Source organism: Phoenix dactylifera, chromosome 2, assembly GCF_051530095.1.
Source record: "Phoenix dactylifera cultivar Ajwa chromosome 2, Ajwa_hap1_PhDact_Kaust_v1.1, whole genome shotgun sequence".
NCBI classification, from domain to species: domain Eukaryota; kingdom Viridiplantae; phylum Streptophyta; class Magnoliopsida; order Arecales; family Arecaceae; genus Phoenix; species Phoenix dactylifera.
This window is the reverse complement of record NC_143191.1, coordinates 40,151,981-40,165,145: the sequence shown is the minus strand read 5'-3', so window position 1 is coordinate 40,165,145 and position 13,165 is coordinate 40,151,981. Positions and strand designations below refer to the sequence as shown.

At 38.5% G+C, this 13,165-nt stretch overlaps 1 protein-coding gene across 1 annotated transcript; it reads right to left on the bottom strand.

Moving 5' to 3' along the window:
- Nucleotides 1-379: 379 nt before the first annotated feature.
- On the bottom strand, nucleotides 380-12,775 carry LOC103710659 (RNA recognition motif (RRM)-containing protein). The gene is made up of 5 exons (XM_008796505.6): nucleotides 12,625-12,775; nucleotides 11,827-12,147; nucleotides 4,010-5,277; nucleotides 2,289-3,599; nucleotides 380-732 (listed from the first exon to the last, which is right to left on the bottom strand). Exons 1-4 carry the CDS (start codon nucleotides 12,625-12,627, stop codon nucleotides 2,297-2,299), a joined length of 2,895 nt encoding a protein of 964 aa, XP_008794727.2. The 5' UTR covers nucleotides 12,628-12,775; the 3' UTR covers nucleotides 380-732; nucleotides 2,289-2,296.
- Between the last annotated feature and the right edge of the window lie 390 nt (nucleotides 12,776-13,165).

Genomic DNA, 13,165 nt, shown 5'->3' with positions numbered 1-13,165 from the left:
TTATTCTCAATCCCTGAGCTCTGCTGTTTCATCCTCTAGAATTGTCTCTCTTGTATCAACCTCTTACTATTACCTAGATGCTACTTGATGAAAATAATGGCCATGTTGAACCCAAATAAATAATAGTTTGCATGACTAGGTACGCAAGCATTGCGAGTTTGCGACTCAGCAAGCCTGATGTTTTCATTTTCTTTTTTTATTAATCAGGAATTCTGAATGCCATTACCAATGACAGCCACCAAAAGAAAGGTACACAAACCAAATCCAAGACAAACAGGCCCCAACGATGAAGATGTCTGCTATGTTAGTGCACCCATACACATATTTAAGCAATTAGTAATAGTTCCAAAATTCAACCCATGAATTTCAATGCGCATCATTTTAGGAGAACTCAAAACAAAATCTGTGTTGCACTGAAATCCACGGCTAGAAAAGCTGACCAAAAAAAGTACCAGGTCTGGCTGCTTATGCTATAGCTAGAACATCAACCTTATACACCAGTCATTTATTCTGAAGCTTAAACATTGTAACTCATGTACGTTAATAGAAAGCACTTCGCCAATCATAACTTGAGCCACAACAAAGTCTAGAGTGCTGCTGATTGTGGTGACATGGAAACATGGTGGATGGATAACATTGACAGGAGATGATGCCATCAGCAGACAAGACAATCATTGCGACACCAAACATTGACTCCATCTCAGAAGTTGACCAGGGCTTCTTCAAGATATGCTGCAATGAAATTAGATATAGATTCATTAAGCTTCATAGCTCAACACAAGACAAAAAATTCAATCTAAATAAACACAATAACACTATATGTAAAATTGCATGCTCAATTAAGCGCCTGACTTAACATGGCATGTAATATACTTCCATTTGAGGGCTGAAACAAATTTCTTATTCATTGATTGGGATTCAGGTTTTAAATTCTACAATTTGAAATCTGGTGTTATAATCTGCATTTCGGAATGGAGAGAAATATTTGCATGTCATTGATAAACGGAAAGTTGACTTTCTTTCCCAGTTAGAAGAAATGTGTGAAAAATACATTACGTCCCTGTATTTGCCAGCTTGCCATCTAAATTTCATTTTGGACCTCTCTCTAGTTACCTTAGCCAGGAATTTGCACCAGTGTGATGTCAGGTTGAGATCCATTCATAACATGTTTTCATATGTTTATACTTTATGGATCACTTCTTTAGATTTGAAGCCTGGATAGAGGGATCGCATCTCCACTCACATCCAACCCGGTTAATTAAATTTGTCATGACTAAGACACACCATGACTTTTTTCATTTAACTTGATAAATGAAGCTTCTCATACAAGATATATATGCTCTCTCATAAACCTAAGCACCTGCCTTTTAAGTACATGCATGTATCAGACATGATATTTGTGGATATTAGGTGTGTTAATTTCATGCCTCTTTTTTGCCATCTGAACTTATAAACAGTTGAAATGCATCACGTGGATTTCACTATTCACTTGTGATGAAAATACAACTACAAGAAGCTATCTACTTTCAATAACAAAACTAACTTCTGAAAATTTGCACACCGGTAAATACAGTGGCATAAGAAGAAATGCATAAAAGCAGCTCAAGATGAGAGGAACGTGCACTAATGCATACACCGATATAAAGTAACATTATCCAGACAGCACAAATTCAAAGCTAAGTCCATTTCCCATTCATCAGAGAATCAACAAAGCTAAATCAAAATAAGCCAGGCAGTCCAATTCTGCTGACTAATTCCTCAAGTTGCACATGCCTAGCCAAGCCAGAGGTTTAAGATAACTGTTAGTAAGTGATATTATATCTTTGTGGGAATTCCACCAAGCTTGCAGGTAACATCACTAGGTGGATTAAGAAGAAACTTGGGAAGAAATCCCACCTTCATCAGGATTGGGGGGTTTAGAGGTAGTCGAGGAAGCCTGCCCCTTGTTATCTTAGCTCATACAAAGAGTAAAAACAGAAAGTAATTATCATCTTATGATTCAAGATCTTCTTTATTTTCTCTCTTTTTCCAGATCTCTTTAAAAGTTGTGAGAAGGCCATAGCAAGGAACAATAGACAGACAATACAAGCAGCAGTGAATAAAAAAACATGGACCCGAACCATCAAAAGAGAATTTCTCTACTCATACTATAAATGGGCACATCTTGGACTCAGGGAACTGTCAAATTTTGAGGCATAGACTCTAGCTTCTGTTAACTGGTACAACTGTAGAATACTATTCTAAAGGACCACTAATGTCAAGAGCAAAGATAGTGGACAAAGAGTTACCTCTAGATCTAACGTTGGTCGCCAGTCTTTGACTGCTGCTGTATCTGTTGAAGTAGTGCTGCAGCCAGCTGCAATGTCGCCTGGAGACGCTTCTGGGGATCACCTTCTGTCTCCTCCCGCGTGCTGTTCGGTGCTTGCTGGCTACTTTGTTGCACAGGATTCCCAGTCGGTTGGACCGCAGGAGCAGTGGATGGATGCTGCTGGGATTGTTGCACTTGGTTAGCATGGGGACCTGATGAGCTAGGAGGTGCAGATGCATGGCCGTGCGGCACAGAAGTCTGGGCATGCATAACAGAAGCATGTGCATGCAGACTGGGGTTTTGCAATAGGTTTGGCTGTTTATTGTCTCCATCTGTTGGTAATGCAGGATCTTTTCCTAATTGTTTCTGCTGCCCAAGAAGAGCTGCCAGGTGGGCAAGTTGCTCAGGTTGTAGAGGAAGCGGCATAGATGAAGAGAGCTGAGGTTTAGTTTCTTGTTGCACAGGGAACTTGCTTGCAGGAAAAGGGGCGGTACCTGAAGTTTCAGGTACATAATTGCTTGAGGTTGTTCCTTGTGCTACCCTAGGATTTGCCGATGTAAATGCTTCTGCTGCAGAATGATCAAATGAATGTGATATAGCACCTGGAGCTGGGAGGGGGAAATCCCCAAAGCTAGAACTTGGGATGTTCATGTGATTGGACCAGTTTGGTGGCATTGGCAGATTTTGATGCTGAAGTTGGTCATATCTTCTCTCTCCAAGAAAATCAGGCAATTTTTCCATTGAATGAACAGATCCTGAGTAAGGATGAGTGTCACCCGGTTTATGTGGTAGTGGAAAAGCAGAATTCACTGGGGTCAAAGGTCCTGATGATGAGCTGAAATAGCTTTCGCCCTGAGAGGATGCCCTGAAATCAGGTGAATTTGACTTATAGACCAATGGATCTTCACGAACACCAACACCATCATTTGGCTGCTGCACCAAAGGTGGGAGATTTGATTCTGGCACTTCAAGTGGATGACGAGCAGAACTGAAGTCAGAACTGGGCTGCTGGAACTTCAAAATGACACCAGAGATGCTTACTTTCCCAGGTACTTTCAGTACTTGTTCAGAAAAATCTGATGGTGGCACAAGGAATAAGGTAATCTTTTCCCCCAGCTTGGCAACTGCTGCACGTTGCTTCTCGCCCAAATAGTGCATGAATTCATTGTAGAAAGCAATATCACCATCAGTTTCTGGAACAAAAAAAACCACCCAAGCACTAGCTGCTTGATAGTAATGTTTGGCAAGCATATCAAGACCTGTCCTTGCCGTGCAGTTTAGAAACTCAGGCCTGTAATATGACAACTGATTAAGAAACAAGCAACATATGAACTTACCAAACCTCAATAGCCGTTAAGAAGATAACTCAAACTTGGCAACACAAAGGCAGGGGAAAAAAAACAGTGCCTATGAACTACATATGAGAGTTGCATTACGACCAAGCCAATAATCAAGCACTCTAACCTATTTAAAGGCAAGCTTGGCAATTAGAACAGGCATCAGAACTTCCCAAAATGTGAAAAAAAATCATTCACTGAAAAAATCCCCCAGTAAGGCCACTTCTGTTGCCAATAGTTTCATTAGAAAACAATTTTAGATAGTTAATATTCCTGAATGATTATTCACCAAAAAAAATATTCCTGAATGACAGAAATCAGCTCAATCTTGAACGATTTCATAATAAATTGGCATGCAACTTACAGCATAAAATCCAGCACTTTTCCAACGGGAAAGCAACGAGCTCGACAGACTGGAGTGCCTCCCTTCGCTATAGTTCCCTCCCATTTCCACTCTTCTTTCAGTGGGGGGTGATGAGGTTCTGGATTTATACTCTGCGGTTTGACTGGCAAAGGTAATGGACCAGCACCTGCATTGAAATGATCAAAAATTCTCCAAGAGTCATCACTTTCAGCAGGTGGATGGATTGGGTTCCTTGAATAGTCAGGAAACCCTTTAGGGCCAAAAGGAGCAGAGTCAAAGTTTTTATTATAGATATCATGTTCAGGCAAATTAGGAAATAATTTCGGCAAGCTCGGATCACGCTTTTCTTGTTCTAAGTCAGAGAATGGATATTCAGGAAGTTCTTTATCCAAAAATATGTCTGTCCTCAGCTTCTTGGCTGAAGGAAGAGGGCCTTCCACCATGCCCCAAGAATCTTCAAAAAGTGGAGCTCTTCGAGATCTCTCAAAAGGGATATCATGCCATGCTGCACTCCTCTCTGCTGCAGGACTATTTCTGTGGTGCTCATACAGATCGTTGGACGGCCATCGTTCCAATCCAATCTCTTGCGGCCTATTATGTTCAAAAATACCACCTAAATTAGGTACCGGGCCTGCTCCTGGTCTTACAGAACTATTCTTACCAAAACCCATAATACTGGCATCTCCAGACAACCTATCAAAGATCGAAATAAAATGAGGAGATGCCATGTGAAACTCCCCACTAGGACTCTCAAAGCTTCTATCCCCTGAGAAAGTCTCAAAACCATGTCCAATCAAACCAGGTTGATAATTAGATTTGAAAGGTGGAGGGAATGGACCATCTATTTGGTTCCTTCCACGTTCAGCTGGGGCAGCATCACTCTTGGCAAAACATATATTTACACGGGGATTGTTGAAAAGTTTTCCCTGAAGAGCTTCTTTAGCTCTGCAAGCCGCCACTACACTTCGGTATCGAACAAACGCATAGCTACGACCAGGAAATGTAGAAATCTTCTCAATTTCACCAAAGGGTGAAAATGCCCTTCTCAGAACCACTTCATCAACATTCAAGAATGATGGGAAACCTATCCATAACATCTCACTAGGTTCTGCACTCTTGTTTCCCTTGGACTTGTCGTATGACTTTTCAGGACTCAGCCGCAGTGGTCTCGTATCTCTCCGAAACTGTGCTTCTACATGTTCGATGGAACGTCTATCATCACCAAATTGTGGATGTTTCCCATCCTGTGATAATACTGAAGCCCTGTCCTGTAATTGAAATGTTTTTTCACACAAATCAGCATTATTAACTTACCAATGCATATGAATACTATCCGTACTTACCAATTTTGGACACCTGATACAGATTCTCACAAGCTAGTAATTAAATTGTTTACTTCAGTGATCACAGGCGGAGCATGGAAGTCTTATCAGATGATAGAGTACACAATGGTTTAATTGAAATTATTCACTAATTCAACTGCAACAAATTTAAAGAACGAGAAGATTGTCATCATATTAGGGACATTATTTGCAAACAGGTTGTTAAAACACTGAATTGACCAGCTATTTGGAGATCATAAAAAGAATTTTGTAGATTTCTTGAAAAATGGAGCCCGCACCAGAAATACTAATAATAACATTCATAGATAATGTTGCATCAAACTAGCTAACCAACCAGGTAATTTTTGCCTGGACTGGGAACCAACCAGTTAGAGCTGCGAAGTGCACTAGCCAACCCACGTTTTAACTGTCTAACATGATGTCATTTCACAAGAAGACCGACCACTCAGCTCTGGCTAAATGAATCATCAGCTTTTGGTTGTTCGAGCCTGCTTAGGTTTGAAGAGGCCTATTAATTTAAGTTGACCAAAAAGATCTTCGGTTTTTTCAAACTTGCATTTTGTTTCAACTTTCATGTTTGAAGAATCTTCAGATTTGACCATATTTTAATAGACTATTTGATAACAATAGTCAACACCTTTTGGTAACGAATAGACATCACGATATAATGGGTGGGTTAAACAAATCGCTTGCCAAGGAGTTCAGGATGGGAAGATGATTGGTAGAGTCAAATAAAATTTTGGTGATGGTGCTACAGGTGAAAGTAATACCAGGATAACCCACTTTTTTACTTGATAAAGATGATTATGTTCATGATCGAATGTGACAAAGGATGGTGCCTGGTCTATTACTTGTAAGCAGGACTCTCATACACAATTAGGGCCCAGTTAGCCATACTCATATATCAGTGGGGTTCAAAATATTTTAGACTGGGCAAAAAAAATGAGCATTTCTTGGAGAATGTATTACTTTTTTACCATCTTAATAACCCTGGCAATGACTTCAAGGAATGTAAGTGGAAAGACATACAACAATGAACATCGATACAAGTACCAGGAAACATAACGATAAAGAGCATCCAAGCACTCTGTTTGGTATAGAATGTCAATCATTAAGAATCTTTTTTATTCTTTTGCAATGAAAGTGCTTTGAACAAATATTTTACTGTTCATTCATGAAATGTTTTGAACTTTTTTCCGTTATTGCTGATAAACCAAGCCTTTATGGGTCATTTCGCTGAGCAAAACTAATTCGTGAAATGCTGGCATGAGTTGCTTGGTAACAATATTGAAGCCCTTATTGGAATTGAATGGCATGCAACCTATATGATGTTTGAACCCTTATTTATAATTTTTGTGCAAACCTATAAGAGGAAGGAAAAATTCCTGCAACATGAAAATTAAGTGAAAAGGTGCAATAAAATATCAACATTGCATGGTTAACTGAAGCTTACAGCATTACATAAGTAAAAATGAGCCAGTCCCCACTATTTGCAAATTATCACTAACGAGTAACACCTGCTTTTGGAAACATTCATTCACATCAAAGTAATATATATTTGAGCTCAGTTCATTTTAAGTGCCATGCACTTCCGATGGATAATTTAATATCTTTGTCATCTATGTCATCCACATTGACCAAAGTTCCAGTACTGCTATCATTAATGAGTTTTGCAAGGGAGAGACTGCCAGAAATTCCAGATACCAACCAAAAGGTAATGTTGCAACCAGTAAAGGTGGATATTTATAGACTGAAAGGAATTTGTAATGGTGACCATATGCAAGGTTTCAGATCTTAGTCATGTAAAAGGCTTAGTGCAACCCATTGACTGATTTACAGGTTAACTAAACTCATAATACTTCCACGCTGCTCTCGGGCAATGTCCTCAAAATCAATTCAGCTGCAGGCCATGCTAAATGTATCCAACCAACTTGACCAAGATGTAAATGATTTCTAATGAAACATGGGCATGGTGTTACTTTTCTCATGTCAGTAGTGGTGAAAGCAAATTCATGCTCAACTGCCAGAGTTACAAAAAATAGCTGACTAATTCAACATGCCCCAAGTCTTTACATTCTCTTTTGCTTTTGTATATTTATTAATCTTCATTATCAATTTGATAGGCTTCCAAAAGAATAGTGAAACTTGGTCATTTTTTTCTTTTTATCAACACAAGCCAGAGAGGAAACTCTAAAAATAAAGAGAAGTCTTGTAATGGTATGCAGCAATGAGCATGTATAAATCATAACAGCAAAATATTCTGTCAAACTACAAAGGCACAGCAAATTTTCCAGGTAATCAACACCCTATTTGTATCAAAAGGTTTTCCTTACCTGCATTATGAGAAATTGGACACTGGAAAAAAAATATAGCCAAAATATACTCTCAATATTTCAATGCATATATGCTGCATTATTTCTTTAGCATAGTACCACATATGATACAGTAATGCACGTCAAATAGCCTGTTTCCTCTCAGACAGCCTTTAATCATTTTTATGTATCCTCAACAATTAAAATGTTATGAATTCTGTACAGAAACATCTTCAAGACCATACAACAAGAAAAGCATGTACCTGTCAAATAGACTTCCAAAGGAATCATCCATTCTTTATGTTCATATGTCATGTCTTTTCTGCATGATTAGGTGCAAGGTTGATGTTGTAGAAGCTATAACTATTATATGAATGATGTCAAGTTTATGCCGGGATTCTATCCTCCAATTAAGCTATGTTTGTTAAAAATGGGCATCCCAGTGCACAAGGCTCCTACCATTGCAGGGTCTGGAGAGGATCAAACGCACACAGCCTTACCTCGGCGTATGGAGAGATTATTCCCTTATTTCAAACCCGTGACAAGCAGATCACAATGGAGTAATCTTACCATTGTGCCAAGGCCTGCCTTCTATTGAGCTATTTGTCATTGCCTCAATAAATATTTTTTCATCATCAAGAACGCATGTCAATGATTAAGAAAAAAATGCCATAAAGGGAAGCTATATATAAGTTGCTCCTAAGGAATACTGTTTGTTGATTGAGAGCTTAAAAAGGAAGTGGATTTACATTTAAAGGAATCCAATAAGACTTAGTTTGATAGATTGTTGTGCAATTCAGATTGTGTGTAGAATAGTTTGCAAAAAATGATTACCAAAGCAAAACCATTCAAATGGTTTAGAGTGGCAATTCAGAAAAAAAGGCCTTAAACTATATGTCAGCTACTAATAAAAATAACCCATCTTTCTTTTTGGCTAAAGATGTATTCCTCAGGTTCTCAGCTTGGAAATTTCCTTTATTCACACAATTTGCAGCAAAGATGATCTTTTCTAAGGGTAATTTGGTGGGCAATCTGGCAAGAGGAAAAACTATTTTAAAATCCATTTACATATGCAAACAATGTGTTATTTCTCGTTTTGCTGATAGAATAAGCAGAACACTGTTCACCTGGTGAGCATTCACTAATATGATTTATTCTTGCTGGAGATAAGGCACATATTCTGTTTCTTCCATCAATACTAGTAACATCTTAAGCTCCCACAGAAATATTAAAGTCATGCTAAAGTGCTAAAAAACATCTGGATTTGGGCATTAAAGGCACATGAGCATGTGAATACTGTTAGATGCAACCAAGGCGCAATATGTGCCATCCTCCACCTGTGGTTCCACACCAAGGCTATGCTTTTAATAATTAAAGCATTCCAACTAGCCTACACCTGCTCTACATTGTTTTTTTTTTTTGAGAGAGAAACCTGCTGTACAATTTTGATGTTCAGATTTAACAGCCTTCAGAAAATAAATTCAACCTCCTCAAAAAAAAAGAATTTCTTGCTCCATCAATGTCATCCATGCTCTCATCGCCCATAACCTTCTATGATATTCAACAGCACTACTTCTCTGCTTCCACAGCTAAATCACCTCTAAAGTGTAGCATACTTGGTCAATGCTAGTTGCTATGAACAAAATAGCCATGTGCTTCTAAAGAACATTTTACAGTGTGTTTTTCTAGTGAATCATCTAGAAAGATGGATCATAATTGCAATTTTCAGTAGGGAAGCAAAAGAAGATGAGGCATGCATCTATTGTTGTTGGTGACAAGAGGATACCTCATAAAGATTATTTCATTTCCTTTGCTACAGTACCAGAATCAAAGGGACACATTACACAGGTACTTCTGAAAAAACAACTTAAGTATAAAAAAGAGGGACTTTTGACCCCAACCAAATCTTGATGAATTACGGGGAATGAACAAAACTTTGATCAAATTGAAAAAAAAAGAGTGAAAAGACGAGTGCTAGTGGTTTAGGTCAAATTCAAGATCAAGGATGAGAAGATAACTTCACTATCATAAATTTCACTTGACTTCTAAAAGAAAGAGACATATATAACTCAGATATCCAGTCACTCAAGCTATGGGCATAAAATTTTTTAATTATATTATGTATTTTAGTGTTTGGGTGCTACCTCAGTTCCATTTATAATTTGTTATGTCAGCACATATATTCAGGATCACTCATGATGGTGCTTGAGTAAGTGGGGTGATGATGCAATGGATTAAAATTTTTAGCCGTAAGAACATGTATGAAATTTAAAAATAAGCTTCATTGGAGATCTTCAAATAATCTACCCATCTTACCATGTTGCTGCATGCTTGACTTCCATTTATATTATGTATTTTAGTGTTTGGGCGCTATCTCAGTTCCATTTATAATTTTATATGTCAGCACATATATTCAGGATCACTCATGATGTTGCTTGAGTAAGTGGGGTGATGATGCGATGGATTAAAAATTTTAGCCGTAAGAACACGTATGAAATTTAAAAATAAGCTTCATTGGAGATCTTCAAATAATCTACCCATATTACCACATGGCTGCATGCTTGACTTCCAGTTCTTTAATTTGCTTTATTAAATAACTACATTTACTTGGTATGAATGTTGTAAGATACTTATACAGTGTATGATCCATATCTAGGTCAGCAACAGTTCCGCTTGTATAGAATTCATTTAATAACAATCATGTATTCACAAAGCAACTTTTTGTAAAAATTTCAAATTGACAACACATCTGCTGGAGGTGACCAAGCCACTTGAAGAATATTAAGTTGTTTCTTAGTGTAGTAATAGAGCATGGGACCTACCAGGAGTTTCAAACAATGGGGGTCATGTGGTTCAAACAATACTGCTCAGCTATGCTCCTTGGTAAGCCAATGGTAAACACCAGCAACGTGCCTCTCTCTCTCTCTCTCTCTCTCTCTCTCTCTCTCTCTGACAACTAGAACAGGAGGAAGCCCAGACACGATCAAGGTGAGGACGGGACTAAGCACAGATGGATAGTGTCTGACATCCAGTGACTTTACCAACTCAAACAACTAGCATGCTCAACCTCATACCTAGAGTTCACTTGTTAAACATATGATTAAGCAGTCTGAGTAACTGCCTGTGTCACCAGAATTAGTACCCTTCATGGCACAATGAAACTTTTATGTAAATCATAGCGAAGATATTCTATTTTGAGTTTATCCTCTAGAACCATTTTTTATATATGTGAATGCAACAGGATCCCACTAAGTCATCCTGATTTTTTTTCTTTTCAGAGTGAACATGATCACATATAGATTTCCTTTGAATAGTTTCAGGAATCACAGCTTCATATACATAGTGTTGATCAGGAAATCTCTAGCAAGCAATTTCTTAAATGATAAAATTCATGTGGATTTGGCAGAATGTGTTGGTCCCAAAGAGTTGCTAAAGAATGGCTAGAAATTAACTGCTATATCTCCTAACTTTACAAAATGATTTGCTCATGACAGAAACCATAGTCATTTGGATGTTCTGGAAATAGGATCGAGAGATATGGCCAACAGAAACACATACAAACTTTAAATCCTGTTGGAAGGAGGATAGAGAGACTAGAAGTTCTGCACCTTCTTTTCATTCTTTATTATGTCCAGATCACTTTTTCTTTTCTATGATTGAACCATGTGTTTCTTGTTCTTAAGAAGCAGGCTGTCCGTACTGTAAATATTGCATAAGTGATCGTCATAGGAACAATGAAGGAGTATTTGGTCCATACAAAAGAATTGTATTGGAGTAACTAAATGCAGTTTGGTGCCACGCTAATGTGGTAAGACTAAAAAGCCACTTAAATTGCATGTATTTGGTGTCCATATATTTCAAAGTTGTTCTGTGAGTGTTTATAAACAGTGCTCTGCAAAATATTACTTATGTAATTGCTGCATTGTACGTGCTACGAATCTCCTACTTTTGTTCGAGTCTTATGCTTAAAAGTGATATAGGTTATATTACAATACGAGTTATGCTTCAATTTATACATTGCATATCCAGTATAATTTTCTTTTTTTACCAAATAAGAAGACTTTAGGCTTGTGGAAAATGCATTAAATGACTTGAAAGTACAGAACCTCGAAACCAACGAAGCATAACAATTCGGGAACAGACAAAGATTGTCATGACTAACCCCCTTTGCAAACTCGATTCTAAGAGGCATCCCAGCAATACTGAAACCTTGGAGCCCTCTCAATGCAATGACTGCATCTTCCTCTTTCTTATAGTCGACAAAGGCATAGTTCCGGCCTGGAACGTGACTTATGTTCTCTATTTCCCCGAACCTCAGAAAATGCTCCGAGAGAGTGCTCTGCGTCACACGAGGGCCCAAGTTCCCGACCCAGAGGTGCCTCGAGGGAGGGGCAACACCCCACCCAGTCCGGCGCTCCTTCTCTTCGAATCTTGGTGCGTACTCATTGTTTGATCTGTCCCTTCCTCCTCCTCCCCTCCCCATCTAAAGTCATGGAAACAATAGATCGCAATCAATAACACCAAAACAACAAAAATCTAATAGAGACAAACCACGACCAACCTGATTAAAGTGACACCAGAAATCATGACCTAAAAAAAATATCGCAATTTATTAAGACAGGGTGACGGTAAAAGCTCGTGCTGAAAAATATGAAGAAAACCTCAAAATATGAGAAAACGAGATCCGACGAGTAGAACTGCTCCACATCGAATCAAAACCCTAAAAATCGGGCTCTTTTCAATAAAAAAAAAAAAATCCACCAAAAGTTAACGGATAAAATCTCTTGCCTCCCCGAAAACAAAACAAATCACAATCCAAAAAACAAATATATAAACGATCAAATAGAAAAAGTGGAGAAGGCGGCGTTCTTCTCGCGAATCCGAAACGAAAAACTAAATAAGTCTCACGCACGAACGATGAATGACAGAGAGAGAGAGAGAGAGAGAGAGAGAGACTGACCATTTCTTATGGTTAGAGCTTCCGAGGGGCGCTTGGGGGATTAGGGTTTCGGGGTGGCAGAGAAGAAGAAGAAAGAGGGCGAGGAGAGGGCGGCCTCGTATCCTGGTCCTTGGAGAGGAGGCGAGGGCGAGGGCGAGAAACGAACCCCATTAGGTGACAAGTGTGGGAACGGCTAATTTACTATCGGGAGCCAATCCATCTGGACCGTCCGATCACCTGTACACCTTTCCATTTTTTTTAATGGCTGCACAGACCAGGTAGCCTCATTATTTTCTTTTAATAAAAGAATGATAATTAATAAGTATACCTGGAAATAAGAAAAAAAAGAGTTAATATCTTTCCATATGACCCCTCCAACTATATATCCTATGAAGATGGCTTGTTGTATATTTCATCATCCACAAAACACTATTTGTGTATGCTTCTTTTGCAATGTCGACAATCCAAATTCTTTCTTTCATCTACTTGCATAAATCTCGAAGAGGTTATTGGACGATCCAACAATTGACGTGGTAAAAGAAGGTGAAACATTCTTTTGAGC

What these genes read in the sequence shown, in the direction of transcription:
- LOC103710659 (XM_008796505.6), bottom strand. An exon ending in GAATCGAGTTTGCAAAGGGG is followed by an intron (nt 5,278 to 11,826) that starts GTTAGTCATGAC and finishes TTTCAATTACAG; the next exon opens with GACAGGGCTTCAGTATTATC. An exon ending in AAAGTGCTGGATTTTATGCT is followed by an intron (nt 3,600 to 4,009) that starts GTAAGTTGCATG and finishes GTCATATTACAG; the next exon opens with GCCTGAGTTTCTAAACTGCA.